At 44.1% G+C, this 18397-nt stretch overlaps 1 protein-coding gene across 6 annotated transcripts in view; it reads left to right on the top strand.

Moving 5' to 3' along the window:
* The window catches only part of septin9b (septin 9b), a 92820-nt gene extending 75713 nt beyond the window's left edge, over positions 1–17107 (top strand). For all 6 annotated transcript variants that reach the window (XM_084004683.1, XM_084004682.1, XM_084004681.1 and 3 more), the window contains 8 exons: positions 3235–3363; positions 3500–3581; positions 3864–4001; positions 8616–8733; positions 11689–11784; positions 12026–12122; positions 14408–14459; positions 14968–17107. In XM_084004683.1, coding sequence (XP_083860809.1) covers positions 3235–3363; positions 3500–3581; positions 3864–4001; positions 8616–8733; positions 11689–11784; positions 12026–12122; positions 14408–14459; positions 14968–15184 — 929 coding nt within the window. In that variant the 3' untranslated portion in view covers positions 15185–17107. The remainder of the gene's footprint in view (positions 1–3234; positions 3364–3499; positions 3582–3863; positions 4002–8615; positions 8734–11688; positions 11785–12025; positions 12123–14407; positions 14460–14967) is intronic.
* The last annotated feature ends 1290 nt before the right edge of the window (positions 17108–18397 follow it).

Below are 18397 nucleotides of genomic sequence, written 5' to 3'. Positions count from 1 at the left end.
TTTGAAAAGCATTTTACATTTATCCTGGACTCCAAAGTTCGACTGTTCACCTCAAGAAAGTTTAGACACTTAAAATAACACCCAATAACGACATGGGCAGGATATTTACTCTGATCTTCTTGCTCTGTACAATTTGGGGGGAAAAATAAATCAGTGTTCAGTACCCTTGACTCCTCTTGCTTGCAAATGGTGTTATTTATAAATGTTAACCTTGTCACCCACAAATTATGTTCATATGCAGCAAATTAGCAATTTGCTTAAAATCAAGTAACTTAATTATGCAGTAGTTGCCATGAGTCAACACTGTGGGGGAGAATGAAACTGCTGAATCCTGTGCAGCTAATGCTAAATGATTGCCTTAAAATATATATATTTTTTTTTAAGAGAGAAGGTTGGTGACAATACTGTGTGAAAACAAGTTGTGTGATGTTCCCAACTTCCCATCCAGTCTGACCTTGAGCCCGATCATTGCTTCATGTTCGATTTTCTAATCTGACACAGATGTATCCGGGAAGACTTGAGGCTGTAATTGCTTCCAAATGCTTCCAACAGTTATTGACTCGGTACTGAATTCAACAACAAAACATCAGAATGCAACAATTTAAAACATGTCATCAGTTTAGCTGCAACATGAAATGCAGAACAAAGCACATAAAAGAGGATATTATAGGACAGGCTTAGTTTGCAGATTCTCTGACAAGCTTTCTGTTCTTTCCCTTCATTCCATTTATCATGAAGCTTCTCGGGCAGCTGTCCTTTGATGCTGTCAAAGGGAAGAAGAAAAGAAATGTCTGTATGTGTGCTTCTACTTCAGTTGTTGAGTTAAGAGCCACGGTGCTTCCTGAACAAGCCCTTTTATTTGTGCGTCAGTGCTGTAACAAATACACAGGCTTCAGCTGACAAAAGTATGCTGTCAGGCCGAGAGTGGCACAATGATGGCGATCACTCTGACGAGCTGAAGCTCACACTTCCTTGGAGAGCAGCGCCACGCCGACGCCTGCTGTCGATCCGCCAGTGCAAACACAATTATCCGTTTATGCGCCTGTTGACATGCATTCAGCAGGAGGGTCTGAAAAGTGATGTAAATGCAGAAGTGCCTTAAGTTTGCATTGATTGGCCACCAGGAGGCGACTCGTCTGGTTGCAAAAAGAAGTCAGATTGTATAGAAGTCTATGAGAAAATGACCCAACTTCTAACTTGATTTATTACCTCAGTAAACGTTGCAAACATTTATGGTCTCAATTACAAGTTTCAAGTCTTCTTCAATCAAGCACGTTTTTTTCATTTAGTACATTATGGTCCATTTAGTGTCAAATAGAGGATAAAGCAGGGTTTGCTTTGGGGCGGGGCCACCACAGCGTTTTCCAGTCTGGGAGTTGTCAGTTTATTCATCTTAGAACTTTAACCCTTCAGTGTTTTCACTTCATGAAAGTTAAAAATGAGTTGCTCCAGCCTCTCGTGTCACTACTGTTTGCAAAAACACAAGATGGCAACCACAATGCCACATTCAAAGTTTAAAAATTGCAATCAACCATCTAGTGGGTGACATCACGGTGACGATGTCCACTTCTCATTTACAGCCTTGTTGTCAGAGAGAGTGTGTTTTATCACACGCTCAGATCCGGATTTCTAAACAAGGATATATTGGAAAACCTCGGCTGCATCCCGACTGGAGCTTTAAGCCTGGGTGTTTATGTTTGGATCATAATGGCTCTGTGGGAGAGAGAGAATGCAGCCGGTCTGATTTCAGGCCCCCGCGGGACATTATCTTGTGTGCACGGCTAGATGGCATGTCAGCACAACTCCAAGGAGTACTGATACTGTTCATCAAAGGAGACGTATTGATTTATAGATGTTGGGGAATGAAGTGAAAGTCTTAAGAGTTTTAGTGAGAAAGCTGTATGACTTTGTTTGTCTAACTGATGCACACACTGCCTAAGTGCACATTTCTACAGAACGCCAACATGTATCCGCTCGTAGTCCTCCGACCCCTCGAGGAGAAATGAAACTTGGGTCGTGAGATTATATAATACTGTCTTGTGAAATGATACTCTCAAACTGTGCACATCGGAGTCGATACAATAAAAGTTAACAATAGAAAATAAGAGTTTAACCTGCCTGAAGTCTTTTTCTTTACTAGAGGGAGCTTTGATATACAGGACTACATCAGAGTATCAAATTCTTGTGGGTAATGCGTTGGCAGTTGTCTGCGTGACGCCTCACTGGACTCTTATTTCTCACTGGAAGGCCAGTATTGACCTGCCCCATAAAATCCTGCAAAAAATGTCTCAATCCCTTGGGTTTATTTGATGTTTGATTTGGCTTTGCCACTCCTCAGACACATGAGATGATGTTGTGTTCACCCCTAACACAATGTATGCAGTCGGTTTGATGGACTTTCTTGGCCTGAACTTTGTCAGATTCCTTGTTCCTTACGTAAACTAAACATAAAGAATGCCAGGAAAAGTGGAGCGAAATCTAAAAACTAGAGCATGTTTTGTGAGTCTAATAAAGTTTCTGTTGGCCCACAGAGTTGTCTCTCGGGTGTCGAGTGAGGACTTGAAAGGTTACATCAGCTTTTGGTCTTGGCTGCGTCTGTTGAGGTCTCCTCGATGAGATGTGTTTGCCTAATCCCTGCCCTCAGCCAGCTGACCTTTTTGATTTCCACCATGCAGAGAGGCCGGCCATGGCGTCTCAGTGTGTGCGCGCGAGACAAAATGTGTGTGTGAAAGAGCAAGTGTGTAATAGAGATGGAGAGAGTGGTAGTGGAAAAGGCCGCCCTGGGTGTCACAGAAGGCCTGGCAGCTTGGCAACGCTCCACACGCCACCGTGGAGACCCGTAGGGTGTGTGTGTGTGTGTGTGTGTGTGTGTGTGTGTGTGTGTGTGTGTGTGTGTGTGTGTGTGTGTGTGTGTGTGTGTGTGTGTGTGTGTGTGTGTGTGTGTGTGTGTGTGTGTGTGTGTGTGTGTGTGTGTGTGTGTGTGTGTGTGTGTGTGTGTGTGTGTGTGTGTGTGTGTGTGTGTGTGTGTGTGTGTGTGTGTGTGTGTGTGTGGTCTATACATCTGTCTTCCTGGCCTCCACAGCTTGCCTGTCTGCAATCCATACATTTGAGATGATGTAATGTGCATAATTCAATCTCACTGGTTTTGTGACAAAAAAAGCATGAAAGAAACTCTTTTGTTCAAGCTTTTGTCTGGGGTTAAAGGTTTCTCTCACTGTGTGTTTTCCTGATCAGGGCAAAGCGGCCTGGGGAAGTCCACTCTGATGAACACCCTGTTCAAATCCAAGGTGAGCCGCAAGTCAGCGCAGCCGAAGCCGGAGGAGAGGATCCCCAAGACCATCGAGATCAAGTCCATCAGTCACGGTCGGTCAGCGTTCATGTTCAGTAGCCAGAATATTTCTAGCATATTATTAACGTGTATTTTCTCTATCTTACTGCTTATTTGTTGTTTTCTGTGTGTCCAAAAGAAATGCCAATTAAACTGCCTTTCTTTCTTTAGACATCGAGGAGAAAGGAGTGAGGATGAAGCTGACCGTTATTGACACTCCGGGCTTTGGGGATCAGATCAACAATGAAGACTGGTGAGCTGATGTTAAGTTATCTGAAGGCCTCGGTCACTGATACCAAAGTCATTTCCATCATTGCATTCGTGTGTAGCTTACTTATCAAAGCCAAAGTTCAGTATTCTATAGAGAATACATACAAAATATAAAAGTCATATAAAATGCTAGAACATGACTGCATGAAACCACATTATTCATCCCTATAATCTAAGTTGCTGTCATACTTTGATTAACGGTAAGAAAGGGGTTTGACTGTGGGCTGATCCAAAGTTAACGTCTCGTTCCTGTGTCCTTTGTCAGCTGGCAGCCCATCATGAAGTTCATCAATGACCAGTACGAAGCCTACCTGCAGGAGGAAATCCACATCAACAGGAAGAAGAGGATCCCAGACTCCAGGGTGCACTGCTGCATATACTTCATACCTCCCACAGGCCACTGGTAAGACCTCCATATTAAAGGGACGTGCACTCTTGACTCCTTTCTGCTCCCCATTCCACCAGTATCTCCCACAGCTGCGGTGACTCATCAGGCCTGCTGGGAATCCCCCCTGACCCTCTGTGTGTCCACAGCTCTTTAACCACATCCTCCCCCAGCTTGTCTTTATCATCTCTCTTTACGGACCATACGTGGCACTCGTTCTCTCCCCAGAGACACTAAATATCACTTGAAGAATTCGATTTCACAATGAAATTGGACTCTGTAGTTCTCATAGTTAAGAGCAGTAGAAAAACAATTTGTTTTTCTCCTGAATTTGATTAGAAAGAACGGGAACGTCAGAGATCTGGATTAGATTACTGGTTCAGTGGATTCATTAATGTTGTTAAACAGAGATGGGACACCATGGGTTCCCAGATCCGTCCCCGGTGGAGTTTGACTTGACCGAGCCTGATGAGCCGGGCAGAAAAAGATTTTCCTTGGTGTAAAAGATGTGAACCAAAGGAGGATGTGAGGATTGTAACCATAAAGGGGCTGCAATTTAGCCCACGTTTTGTCCAAGTAAATGAATCCAAGGAAGGTTCTTTAGAAATAAAACTGCTCTTTTGGTTTCCTTTTTCAAACAGCCAGGTGGAGGAGTCTTTGTTGTTCTTTACTGCTGCAGACAACAACAAAACCACATTTCTCCTGCTTCTTTCTCAGTGATTAGTGTCCTTTTTTCCTCCCTCCGAGCCGACTCTGTAATTTAACAGTGATGATTGGTCTGTCCTCATGTGCCGAGGCTCAGTACTCACACAGAGGATTGACCGGCGATGGGGGATTCTTGAAAGGAGCGTTGTGTTGTACACAAGCAGATAAAAGCGCACAAAACCGCCAATGCGCAGCTGTAAACACGCGATCATTCACTAACCAATCCGAGCACACGTCTCCATGACGGCTCCGTCCACTGCTGCTTCATATTTCGGCGCGGCAGTAACTCAACAGTTGCCCACTTAAACGTTCACCATACGACATGTGTGCGTCCCACTGCTTGACAGGCCCCCTCATCATCTGCTTGCGTCGCCACAGCTGCAGCTTCAGAGAATGTGCGTCTCCTTCATGTAAAGCAGTGCGTGTCGTGGACTCAAGTGGGCAGGAGGCATGCTAACACTTGTAGCCTATAAGTACGCTTGTGAGGATGCCCTGAATGTGTTTGCGGCACCACTTCCAGCTGCTCAGTGCAGCCAGCTCAAGAATCCGTGCGGCTCCCCTCTCTCAGCTCCTAAATCCTCAAACCTTGTGTCACTGACCCACATGCGCTTTACTGAAACGTGTTCGACGATCCATGAAAACATCTGTCAGGAAGTGGTGTCTTCCTGACAGCCAACCAGAGAGTTCTAGGCAGCAGAAGAAAGGCGACATCTGTTGCTACCGGTGTGACCTCGCATAGAGATGAGTGTATGTTAAAAGAAACGTGTGTGTTAATGTGTGCAACACATTCTCACCCCGATGTTTTAAATACCTCGGTGACCACCGTACCCCATAGAGTCCGTTTGGGACGCGTTGACGAAGGCATGTCAGTACAAGCTTGCAGTCTCCTGGAAGTCCTGTGTTTGTTTGAGCCGCCCACCTGCCCTGTTTGGACCATCTCGCACTTCATACTATGTCACTCGCCCTGAGCGTGTAATAGGACCCGGGTGTGTTTACATCGGCGTTAGTTGCAAGCCCGGCACATCGTGTCAGACACTAAACCGTGTCTTCCACGCTAGGCAAGAGAGTTTTGAATCCTAAAGGAGACATATAATGGTAATTTCCAAGTCCATTCATGTAATTTGGTTTTCTATTTCAACATGTTGTCATGCTTTTATGAACAAAAATGTTTTATTTATCTTATATGAGGCCCATTTTAACGCCAGTGTCTTTAAGCCTCCCTCCAAAAAGCCCAGTCTTCTACCGGTGACTTGCTGTGACATCACAGCGTTACAGAAGTCCTGACGGCTTGTTTAAAGACAGTTACCGAATACAGGCGTGTGTGCGTCCACGGATTGAACATTTTGATACTTTACCAGTATTTAACCATTTGGACCGGCTTTATAATGACAAGACATGGAAATCTCACTTTCTAGAATGTGGGACCTTTAAGTAAACAACATATTAACACGTTTGTTCTCCTCCCACAGATTTGAGCTTGTTTCATGAGGGAAAAAAATACTGGTGGAACAAATCTTAAAAAAAAAAAACGTTCTCTATTATTCTCCTTTTGGTCATTTTCCCTTTTTTTCATTTCACAGAGTAACGCCAACATTGAAGTTTAAATTAGGGTCTGTAACCAATTACACAGAGTGCCAGAAGCCTTTGGACGCCTCTGCCATGTGACCACAGTCCAAGAATGACATGCAGGAAAACCATGACAGAGCTTCCTTGGTAGCTCTCGCAGGCCTCCATCACTGGAGATAGCTTTCCGATTGTCTTTCTGTCTAAAGAGTTTTAAGCGGTTTGTATTTATTGGGCCTCTAATGTCATTTGCGTGTCTGCAATTTGCTTTTAAGTAGCTTCCGTGATTTCAGATAGACGAGCGGTGCTCGGTGAAGCAGAACACACTCATGGCATCGGCAGCCATTTCCGATAATGGCAGAGTCAGCCACGCTGCTTCCCCTCTGGGCGATCGCATTTAACATGTCCCCCTGAGAAAAAGAGAGGCTGCACTTTGACTCTCAACTCCGAGCTGGTTTCTGATCTATAAAAAAAAGAAGGAAGGATGAGCTGTGGTTGGCTGTTCTCAATTCATACATGACTGTTATTGGTCTTTCCAACCACATACATGTGTTCATATGCCTACATACTTATTTATTGTCCATATGCTCATGTGCAAACATACATGTGTACACATCAATGTGTGCATGTATGCCCAGTCATGCAGCTCACATGCCAATTTGTACGTTGTTGCATCTGTGCAGAACAAGTTGCAGATATTTTATATTCGATAAACATTCACGCAGAAAGAAAATCAACCTCGTCTTTTTTCCCCGTTTACTTTCTCGCTATCCTTCCTCCTCTCTGCATGCACATGACACATGCCAGTTGTTCCCTCAGCGTGAAAAAGAAAATGCTTAAAAACGTTGGGATGTCTGGTTGGATGCACCGCTCGCTGTGTCGTAGCTCTTTACTTTTGTGCAGCTCTGTTTCTCCTTTTCCCTGTCTGGCTCCATGTAACCCACGCTCCCCCGTGTTTCATCCCCATCTTCACAGCGACATGCTTGTCAGTCACTGTGGAGAGCCTGCCAGGCCACTCTCCCAGCGTCCCCTTTTGGTCTTTGAACCATGCTGGCCTGGCTTGGCTGGGGCTAATTGGAGGGCAGAGTGGGCAGCATGAGGGGAGGCTGTCTGGAGGAACAACTGGAAGCAACGTTGAGATAGGAAAAAAAAAAAAAAGCACAGAAAGCAGAGAAAAACATACAGAGACAGAACAGCAGTGCAGAGTGATGTAAGGACAGCGCTAATCAGTGCTTCACCAAGGCACAATAAGGCTGTTACAGGAGAAACATGACAACCTCACTTGAAATGTGGAGAATATCTTTTTGTCCAAAATTTGTCTGAAAGCAGGAATATTAGACAAATGGGAGACGTCAAACAAAGAGCTGCAGAGCCGACTGTTGGATCCATTAACCCTCCAAATGAATCTTCTGCAGGTTACTGAAGTCACACCTAAAGAGTGTAGCAGGGAAATGGTTTCAGTGTAGGGAAGAAACGGCAGCATGCGTTAATGATGTCTGATGAGTGTCGACATGAGAAACCAGAGTCCACTGGTGTGATTAATGGACCGTGATTGCCCTCTAGTGGTTTCTGTGTTTCATTACATTGATAGGAGATATTTTCTTTGTTCCACGGCAAAAAAAACGGTTTAGGGATGCACAGGTTTGCTCTGTTGTGAGTTGATTTACTGTTTTTTTTTTTTTCCATCCATCCATCCATTTTCTATCGCTTATCCGGGACCGGGTCGCGGGGGCAGCTGCCTGAGCAGGGACGCCCAGACTTCCCTCTCCCCGGACACTTCCCCTAGCTCCTCCGGGAGGACCCCAAGGCGTTCCCAGGCCAGCCGGGTGACATAGTCACTCCAGCGTGTCCTGGGTCTTCCTCGGGGTCTCCTCCCGGTGGGGCATGCCTGGAACACCTCCCAAGGGAGGCGTCCAGGGGGCATCCGATGCAGATGCCCGAGCCACCTCAACTGGCTCCTCTCGATGTGGAGGAGCAGCGGCTCTACTCCGAGCTCCTCCCGTGTGACGGAGCTCCTCACCCTATCTCTAAGGGAGCACCCCGCCACCCTGCGGAGGAAGCTCATTTCGGCCGCTTGTATCCGGGATCTTATTCTTTCGGTCATGACCCAAAGTTCATGACCATAGGTGAGGGTAGGAACGTAGATTGACCGGTAAACCGAGAGCTTCGCCTTTCGGCTCAGCTCTCTCTTTACCACGACGGACCGATACAGCGACCGCATTACTGCAGCCGCTGCACCGATCCGCCTGTCAATCTCACGCTCCATCCTTCCCTCACTCGTGAACAAGACCCCAAGATACTTAAACTCCTCCACTTTTTTTTTACATGATATTAAGCTGTAATGTCCTCTCTATCTTCCCCCAGTCTGAGGCCTTTGGATGTGGAGTTCATGAGGCGTCTCAGTAAGGTGGTCAACATCGTCCCCGTCATCGCCAAGGCCGACACACTCACCCTGGAGGAGAGGGACTACTTTAAACAGACGGTCGGTGTGTGTGTGTGTGTGTGTGTGTGTGTGTGTGTGTGTGTGTGTGTGTGTGTGTGTGTGTGTGTGTGTGTGTGTGTTGTGTGTGTCTCGGTGTGTGTGTGTGTGTGTGTCTCGGTGTGTGTGTGTCGGTGTGTGTGTGTGTGTTGTGTGTGTCTCGGTGTGTGTTGTGTGTGTCTCGGTGTGTGTTGTGTGTGTCTCGGTGTGTGTTGTGTGTGTCTCGGTGTGTGTGTTGTGTGTGTGTCGGTGTGTGTGTGTCGGTGCTTTCATGAGTGTCTGAAAATACTATGCGTGCAAGGCTGGTTTTCACATGTGACTCTGGTTAATACCATCCTCCCATCACACCTGCAATAACCTGCAACGGGTGTTTAAGCTCAAAATAAATGGCTGAGGAGGTTAAAGAGTCGATGGATTCCCCTGACAAACGCACGTGTACGCATCTCCACAACCACAGGTTGGTAACACATGAAGAGCTGCCAGGCACCACAAACAAAAGCCATCTGCGAAACCCACGCTGCACCCGTCCCAGGGAATAGGCTACACTGTCATCTCTATAACGGCAACACTTGGAAGAGTCGGGTTCTGTCCAGAAGGAAACATTTAAGAAGTCTTTATTTGAAGCATTTATTTACTGAGCGGCGTTCCACAACTCTTATGTCTCCCTTTTAGACGGGGAACCTCTGTCCAGTTGCCAAGCGAGCAGGCAGGCCCTTCATTACCAGTGAATTACTGGGTGAAGTTCAGAGAGGTCTCCGCTGTGTGGTACATGAAAAAAAACATGACCTCTGTGAAACATGACCAGGATTAAAGGAGCTGGAAAACTCACATTTTGGTGGACAAACAACAGTCATCAGTTTATACAAAGGAATCCGAGGTCACTTCCCTGTTTGTGATGTCGGTGATGGTCAAATATCTTTTTATTCTTCATACTCCAGCGTTCGCTGTGGCTGGAGGCATTATGTTTTCGGGTTGTCCGTCCGTCGTTCTCGTGAACGCAATATCTCAGGAATGCCTTGAAGAAATTTGGCCCAGCATCGACTTGGACTCGGGAAGGAATTGATTAAAATGTGTTGGTCAAAGGTCACTGTGACCTCACAAATCAGGTTTTTGGCCATAACTCATTAATTCATATGGTAATTATGATGATGATACTTAATATAAATATAAATGTCTAATAGGAAACATTTGAAGTGGTGATGAAAACTGTAACTTCACTGGTATACTGGCAGAGGCATATACTGAAATACTACATGCTAGCCTTGCTAGCAATCAAAATAGCCCAGCAAATGTTGCATGGATAAGCACAACATTTTGTACAGGCAGTCTTGGTTACAGGCGGTATCTCCTAATGAGTTTCGCCATCCCCGTGATAACACCAGCATTGCCATGACATTTGGTACAGATATCCATGGTGAGCAGAAAATGAATTATAATGACTTTGGTTTGTGTCTTAATACTTGTAAAAGTAACGAGGCCAGTGCTATTTAGAAGATACGTATTGGTTGGTTTTTTTTCGCAGTTACTTAATCGAAATTACTATAATATCACGGCCCTGAATTTGAAGTGAAAGTGAAAATCTGACATTGCGAAAGCCCTCCTTGGAATGTTACATTCATAGCAAACGAGAACACAAGGATTCTCCCCAGGCTGTTAATCCTCCGCTGTAATGTCGCCTCCTTATCGTGCCGTTGCCTGCTACAACAGATTCTTGCTCCACCTGGCTTAAGTCTTAAACGGTCGCCGCCGCATCGGTTCCTCCGTGTGTTTCCTGTTGGATAATTCTCAATCCACAGGAGGCAGATGGCCACCTGCTTTCCTCCAACACTTCCTTCATATCTCCATCCCTCCTTCCAAGAGACTTCCCTTAAAGCTTTATTCGTTTTAGAGAAGCATGATGGGTGTCTTGGCTACCGATTTCCCCCCTGATGCCTGTAACGCCGTCCAATGAGAACAAAGCAGGGTTTTGGACCCGGCCCTGGCAGAGACTGGAAGCCGCAGGGCTTGTAGCTGGATTGTTTTGGTTGGCCGCACATGCTCCGTATGACCCTGAAGATTATTGACTAAAAGCCTCTCGTGCCAATTTGTTTTTTTTTCCACTTTCCCCGCAGCAACTTGCAAACAGAATATGAGGGATTTTTCTATTAAATGTTGAGCCTCAGCGTGTCCAGCTGTGAGTGTCTGTTTGCATTCCTCTAACCGACAGTTGATGTGGCTTTCTTATGGAATTTCACTTGGTTTGAGTCCTATAATGTAAGCCTGAGAAAGCTTCCACGGATAAACAATGAAGTGTTTGATCGCGGACCAAGTGGAAACTTGTCGGAGTAGTAATTGTGGGAGTGGACAGTCATTCATTAAAAGGACATTTCTCCAAGAAGCTTGTGTGTCTGTATTTTTGCGTTTCAGTCATCATAAAAAATAGCCATACCTCCTCCTGGATGTCATTGTTGTCCCCTAAGAGCGGTTAACCTCCATGTTAACACCTCCATGTCAAGGATATTAGGAACTATTTAATGTCAACACCAGACAGTATAACATAACCAAGTGTTTATTCAAGTCGCCTCGTGGGTCGGAGCAGCTTCTATTCAAGTCCCCGGGCCAAACTTAAATACCGGTATATGTAAACAGGACTCGGTCCAAGCACCAAGTGGTGTCTGCATGTTATGGTGACTGATTGAGTTCGATGTTGGCCGCGGTGGTGAGATGATGGATGAAGGCCTGATTGATTTGTTTTTGTCTGCCAATCAGACTTCCCTTCACTGTCGGTTTCAGCTCTCATAATGGAAACCTTTGAGTGATGATGTGTTTTGATTCAGCAGTTGGGGAAATGTGATGACCAAGACTTAAGAGTAAAATAACCATTGTTTAATTGAATTAGTTACCTAATTATATTAGTTACTGCGTTTAGTTAGCCGATTTGATTTCATGTGGGTTTTTTTTGTCATTATGCTTGTGCAGATTAGGGAAGAGCTGCGAGCCAACGGCATCGATGTTTACCCCCAGAAAGAGTTTGACGAGGACGCAGAGGACAGGATGATCAACGACAAAATCAGGGTACATTTCAGTAGTTTCCTGTGACTTCTGCACTTCACCTGGCAATCACAAATATTGTGTATTTTGCAGGTTTAAATTCATGCCTTTGTCAGATATAATCTATTTTTTGTATCCTATTCTTCTTTAGTCTTTCTTTGGGATAGAGCATCTTGTTCTATCCAAGATGAACAACCAAGAGCATGACCGGAAAATAAATCGGTGGTATCGCTTCAATGACTGTTTGCATGTGTTCACTCAACAGGAGATGATCCCTTTTGCTGTTGTGGGCAGCGACCAGGAGTACCAGGTGAACGGAAAGAGGATTCTGGGAAGGAAAACAAAATGGGGCACCATAGAAGGTAACACACCCGCACACAGGAGCACAAACACGCACATAAAAATGCACAGCTGGTTAATCGTCCCGTCAAAAGGACATTAGGAAATGATTCATCAGGCAGAATAATGTCTGTTTCCTGTCCAACGACGGATCAGCCTCGGTTAAAGCTGAGATGCAGTGAGGTTTTTACAGATTGGCTCTAATATTTTATTATAACGTCCATCTGCGCGGTGGAATTCGTTCAAACACCGAAACGTCTCTTTTACCGAACTCACACCTGGGCCACACCTGTTCAGTTGACAGAGCAATCTATCCGCCCGTCCCTCTGATAGGTAATCACAGGCACGCTGCTGCCAGGTCAGTCCACCGCATTCACACAACGTAGCAGCAACAACACGGTGAAACTCCACAAAGAAGCCGACAGACTCTCGTTGTCGGTGCGTTTTCAACACTTTTGTAAATTTACGAACTGCAGCTTTAAAATCTGGCCAGCTGGTTTCACCATCTGCTGTTTGACTACCAGACGTTTGTTTATGTACGTCTCCGAGTCTGTAACTGGGGACATGTATGAGATGGGAGGAGGAGATTTACAAGGACTTTCTGTGTCCTTTGGGATCACAGACACGCTGCCACACACACACACATGCAACGACTGCGATACAGTTTACATTTTTTGGACTGTGCTGCATGCTCACACTGCCAAAGAGGTTCTTTGTAAGTGAATGTCCTTACCTCACCCGTGTGTGTGTGTGTGTGTGTGTGTGTGTGTGTGTGTGTGTGTGTGTGTGTGTGTGTGTGTGTGTGTGTGTGTGTGTGTGTGTGTGTGTGTGTGTGTGTGTGTGTGTGTGTGTGTGTGTGTGTGTGTGTGTGTGTGTGTGGACATCTGTCTGGATGGGGAGTGAAAGTATGATTGGAGGACAATAACACAGCTGAAGGAGGCTTGGACAAGGGACTATTACTGTTAAACTAACGTTTATTTCCCAGAATGCACTTCAGCACACTCTTCTGCGGTCCACAGTGAGCTCTAGTTTATTGGCATGCTATGAATGCAGTGTAAAATATAAGTATCTCACTAAAAATAAACCATTTTTATATCCTGTAAATTATTCATAATCCAGAAAGCTGCTCGTCTTATTTCATCTGTGCGGTTGGGAACCACCTACTGCTTCACGGAGACGAGGGCCCTCAGAGAAACGTCATATACCCACATATAATAGTTAGCTCAGCGACTGCTCAACTTTTAAAAGTCCCATATTTTAAAAAGTGAGATTTTATATAGATACTGCAAAAGAATCAAAATGCTCAATCCAGAGAAATGCAACCGTATAGATATCCGAGTTGGCCTTCGTGAATTTAGTTCAGACTAAACAAGGCAGTTGTACAGTGAACCCACTGAGTGTTAAGAATTTGAAGGTGACTATACAAGTTTCTCAGCATCATGAAATTAACTCCACAGAATGGCAGGGAGGGAGAGAGAGGAGGGAGAGAGGTGAAGTACATGGACTGTGGGACAAAGCCATCTTGTCCGGCTAAAAGAACAATGGCTCCATTCTAGTAACGCCAGGCGGGGGAGAGAGGGAGAGGAAGCTGCCGGGCTGCTGGAGTGGAGCATTTTCAGGGGTTGGGGGGACAATTAGGGGACGTGGAGCAGCGTCTGACATGCATTTAGTGTAAATGTATATACTGTATAGGGATCAGTAGAGAGCGGAGATACCAGCAGTGGAGCTCGTTACAAGTTGGTAGTGGCTTCCCTCAACGCCACTAATCAGCGCTCACAGGCCCGGCAGTTATTCCACTCTCCTCCATTCAAAGAGAATTTAATTTCCTGCCCATGGATTTCAAAGCTTTACATAAATAGCACCCTCCTTTTTTCCCCCATTTACACTCTTGACATAATCTATAATTCAAACACGTGTTAGCCCGACTGGAGGCACCGGCAGCTTGTCACGGGGAGTTTGTTAAAACGTCTCACTTAAAGTTCGCCAATATATAAGCGAGCCGAGATGTATTAAATTACTGGAAAGTGGAGGAGTGTGTTATCTTGGCTTATGAAAATTTGCTGGAGATGTCACATTGGAGGATGCCGTTCAGTTGACTTGGGAACAACACTGCCATTTTGTGGTGCTTTGAGGGATGGCAAGTGGGATTCGTGAGGATTCACTTTCAGTCATCGCATCGCTGCCAACCATTTCCCTGTGTATGCAAAGTTTCTCTCGACTGCCGCATCAGAACGTAACAGTTAAGATTATGTTTTCGTCAGTAAAGTTTTGTGATTCAACTAATGTGGCTTCTTTTCTCCCTCTGCAGTTGAGAACATTGCACACTGTGAGTTTGCTTACCTGCGAGACCTCCTCATCAGGTGAGCCTCCATGTTCCCGCTAGAGGAGGTTGTATGAATGTTACCATATAGGGGAACTGTTAGGAGTCCGAGTCTCCTGCTACATTAGAAGCAACTCCTTATTTTCTGAAATGAATTGGATACGGCTACTGAGACTCTATGAAGCTAGACTTCGCTGCTGAAATCAATACTAATGCGATTGTTTTAGACGGCCTGAGCGCTTCTCCACGCAGTGGTACAACAGGCGCTTCTACAAAGGTTCTCCTTTAAATGTTAGCATTTGAGCTTGTTAGGACAGGAGTCTTATTACACCGCAGAAGGGGGGGGGGGGGGGGGGGGGGGGGGGGTCTGTGTTTCTTCTCAAAAACTTAACTAAGCCAAAACATATTGGCACTGCATGAACAAATCATGCAGGCCCACGGCATGGCACCCACAGGGCTAAAACATAAAATACCACAAGAAGACATATTTTGCTGCTAAGCTTTCAGCAACACTTACTGATGTCGTAATGCTGCCTTCTGTCTTTAAGGACACACATGCAGAACATCAAGGACATCACAGGCAGCATCCACTATGAGACGTATCGTGTGCGCCGGTTAAACGAATCCAACGGCCATTTCAGCCCACACCCGTCCGACCACCCTGCTGCTCAGCTGAAGGCCAACGGTCAGCCGGAGGAGCAGCCCGCCGCCCTGCAGGCCAACGGAGTGGCTGCTCAGCACGAAGCCCTGTCCCACGAGATGTAGAGTCCATATATGATACACAAAACATACACTCGCACACATGTATGCTGTTTACATGAACAAGCCCACATGCACACAAACACACACACACTCATGCTGTGAAGCCTGTGTTTTTGTTAACTAGAAGGACTTTTTTTTGCCCCAAAAAAACCAACACAGTGAGTTCCAAGACGATCAGAGAAAATCAGAATATTTTACTTTTTTTCCCTCCATCATTACAATTCTGATACAAAATCATGTCTTTTTTCTGCTGATCCACATACTGTACAGAAGGAAACTTCTTTTTTTTTCACCCATCTGCCTGACTGCGCAATGCGTTCTACATTCAGGGTTTAAGAGAAGAAGAAAAAACACGAAAGTCGTCAGGTCGTGGATAGACAAAAGTAAATCTATACATGTCTCATTACTGAGCTTTGGCTGCTGAGTTTTTAGACCTGTCACCGACTGTCAGGACTGCAGCGGAGTGCAGTTAGCCGTGCAAGTCGGAAGTAAACCATCAGTGAAACGATGTACAAGATTTGGATCAGAATCAATGAGTATGAAGGGAAAAGAGTGCCAATAAGAGACAAAAAAGACCTGTTGTGTGCAGAATACCTTCGCAAGACCTTGGGTTGATGGGTTTAGCCAGGCAGCGCTGTCCGGATGAGGAGAAATGACATAATTCAAAATGAAGTACAGCATATCGATGATACCACATTAGCTCTAAACTAGCCATAACTGCCAGAGCCACTGGCCTGGTCTGTTTTGTGTTGTGGTGTTAAGTTTTGTATAGATACTAAGGTTAAGTAGGGTTATTTAGATTAGGTTTCTTGTATCATGGAGAAAGTATAGATATTGTTGACACCTCTGCACTGCAAAATAATAAAAAATAAAAATAAAAAAGCAGTGGCAGTGTGGAGCAGCTTTCGGGAAAAATGTGTCCCATTGTCGATTTTCTGTTATGTTTTTAAAAACCCCTTTTGCCAAAACATCCCATCTCTTTCTATATAATGCCAGTGTTGTGTAATACAGTCATACCTTGCGTTTTACATTGCTCATTTACTATTGAATTTTTATTGCTGTTGTTCATGTTCTAATATTATTGTATAGGATGGGAGTTGTGGAGGAATCTGTGCAACTGTTGTCCCGTGCAGCAGTTTTGTCAATTTTTTTTCTGACCAAATAAAAGTCATTTTTTTCTGTTCTAAAGAGAAGCACATACAGTCTATAGAGTTGATTTATGAATAGGTATTTATGTGTATGTTAAGTGTAATTGGTTTGATTCAACTTTCATTCCAGCTGTTGGCTTCCAGAGGGTTTAGCTTTAGACGCTGTTTGTTTTTAGTTGCCTGTATACTTCCAGTATGTTGTACCCTGTTGGCTAGACTGCACTAGAACTAGCACCAAAGTGCAAAAGTTGTCTATATTTGTACATTGATTATTAACAATAACAAAGCGATCCAGCCAATAGATGGTTAGAACAGTGATATTTACAGTCAAAAATTAAAGCATTTTGTCAGAGAGGGATGTTGCTCCATCACAGAGGAAGAATTTGTGCCAAAAACCTGAACATAACACCCATATATTTACAGAGAGAGAGTTTTTGTTAATGTTTGTGAAAGATGTGTGCATTGATACAAACTCAAGGGATATTTTATAGAGCCTACGTCTAAATTCAAAACATATTTTTCCTAACAAAAATAGCCAAGAGTGTATGTTCTGTCTCTATAAATCACAACAAATATATGTTCCATTCAAACATACAGATGAGATGATACTTTCAAAAACCAAGAGAACTATCCTGTCTTTTATCCGGAGAAAGTTATTGGGTTACACTTTGTTTACTGTTGTAAAGTTTTTGTGTAATTTGTTATGGTATCATAGCATAAGGTTTTATCTTTGATATGCTATCTCAAAGAATAAAGATTGATATTTTTATTGTTTAAAGTTGATTGTCTTGATTGTCAAACCGTAATTCAGTGAAGAGGAGCAACTTAGAGCTGATGCTTCTCTATGCTGACGATTCCCAAATGTTTAATTAATTGGAGCAATTCTCAACCCAAGAAAACATGTCAACCATCAGTTAGCTACGACATTTAAATTTGTATTTAATGAGTTCACACAATTGTTTTGTGTATCTGGTTTTCAAATGTAATCTTTCTATTTCACCTCAGATCTGATTGATGGAGCCAAATCTTTTTCATCAACTTTTAAAATGGATTTCTACAATTTGAATATTTATACCTTCCTAATTAAGGAATAAGCCACGAAGGACCTTGCCTACTGTTGTAAATTTAGAACACATTAAAGAGGTCCTTCAATTTCTTTTAGCCATTCTGAAATCAAAAACCTACAGTACTTCATTTTCACTGTGAGAAAAATAAAGTGCAAATGTCGATCTGTTGTTCCCCTAGTAAAGTACAACTACCACCTTGTGGTTGCCTTTAATGTTGCGGTTTACATCCATGTCTCTCCAAAATGTCATCACTTCATAATTTTACCTCTATATATTCAGACGTTTGTGTAATTGCCATAAGTGGTCAAAATCATATTTTCTAAAGTCCCAGTAACCGTGACCTTTGGCAACCAAATTCTAATCAGATCATCATTGAATCCAAGATGATGTTTGTGCCACATTTGAAGAAATTTGCTCAAGGCCTTCCTAAGAAATCGCACTCACAAAAGTGAAAGAGTTCAACGGCCACGGATGTTGCTGGTGCAGAATCATGAAATAATTGGCAGAGGGTGTAGTTGTTGAACAGTAGCAAATTTTCTTAGCAAATTATTGTTTGAGAAATGTGTGCATGAAACCATTACACTTAAGGCTATATGGACACTTTGACCAACAATATGCTCGGCTGTGAATTTGTTGGACATTATTTTTTATTTAAAGATCAGCTCACTTTACTTGAGTTCAATTCATAATAGTTTTACATTTATTCATATAAAAACATGCCGTCTACATTCCAAACTCAATCCCAAATAAGGGGAAATGTGAATTTGCAGCTTTGCAGTGGCGTCGCACCTCACTCACACAGCACTGGTGTAATGGGGCTTCTCATTTACACCTCCAGTCACACTTTCTCAACAACTCTGCGGATGGTAATGTGTTGACAGTGTTATTTGTCGAAGGTCATTGTCACCCATTGTCACCCTTTCACACGTTAGAGCTCCTGCTGTGGCTTTTCTCTGTGTCGGATTCACTGGTTTGAAGCTCCTCTGTGCTGAAGACGACAT

This window comes from Eutrigla gurnardus, assembly GCF_963514095.1.
Source record: "Eutrigla gurnardus genome assembly, chromosome: 3".
Taxonomy (NCBI): Eukaryota; Metazoa; Chordata; class Actinopteri; order Perciformes; family Triglidae; genus Eutrigla; species Eutrigla gurnardus.
This window is presented reverse-complemented; position numbering and strand designations above follow the sequence as displayed.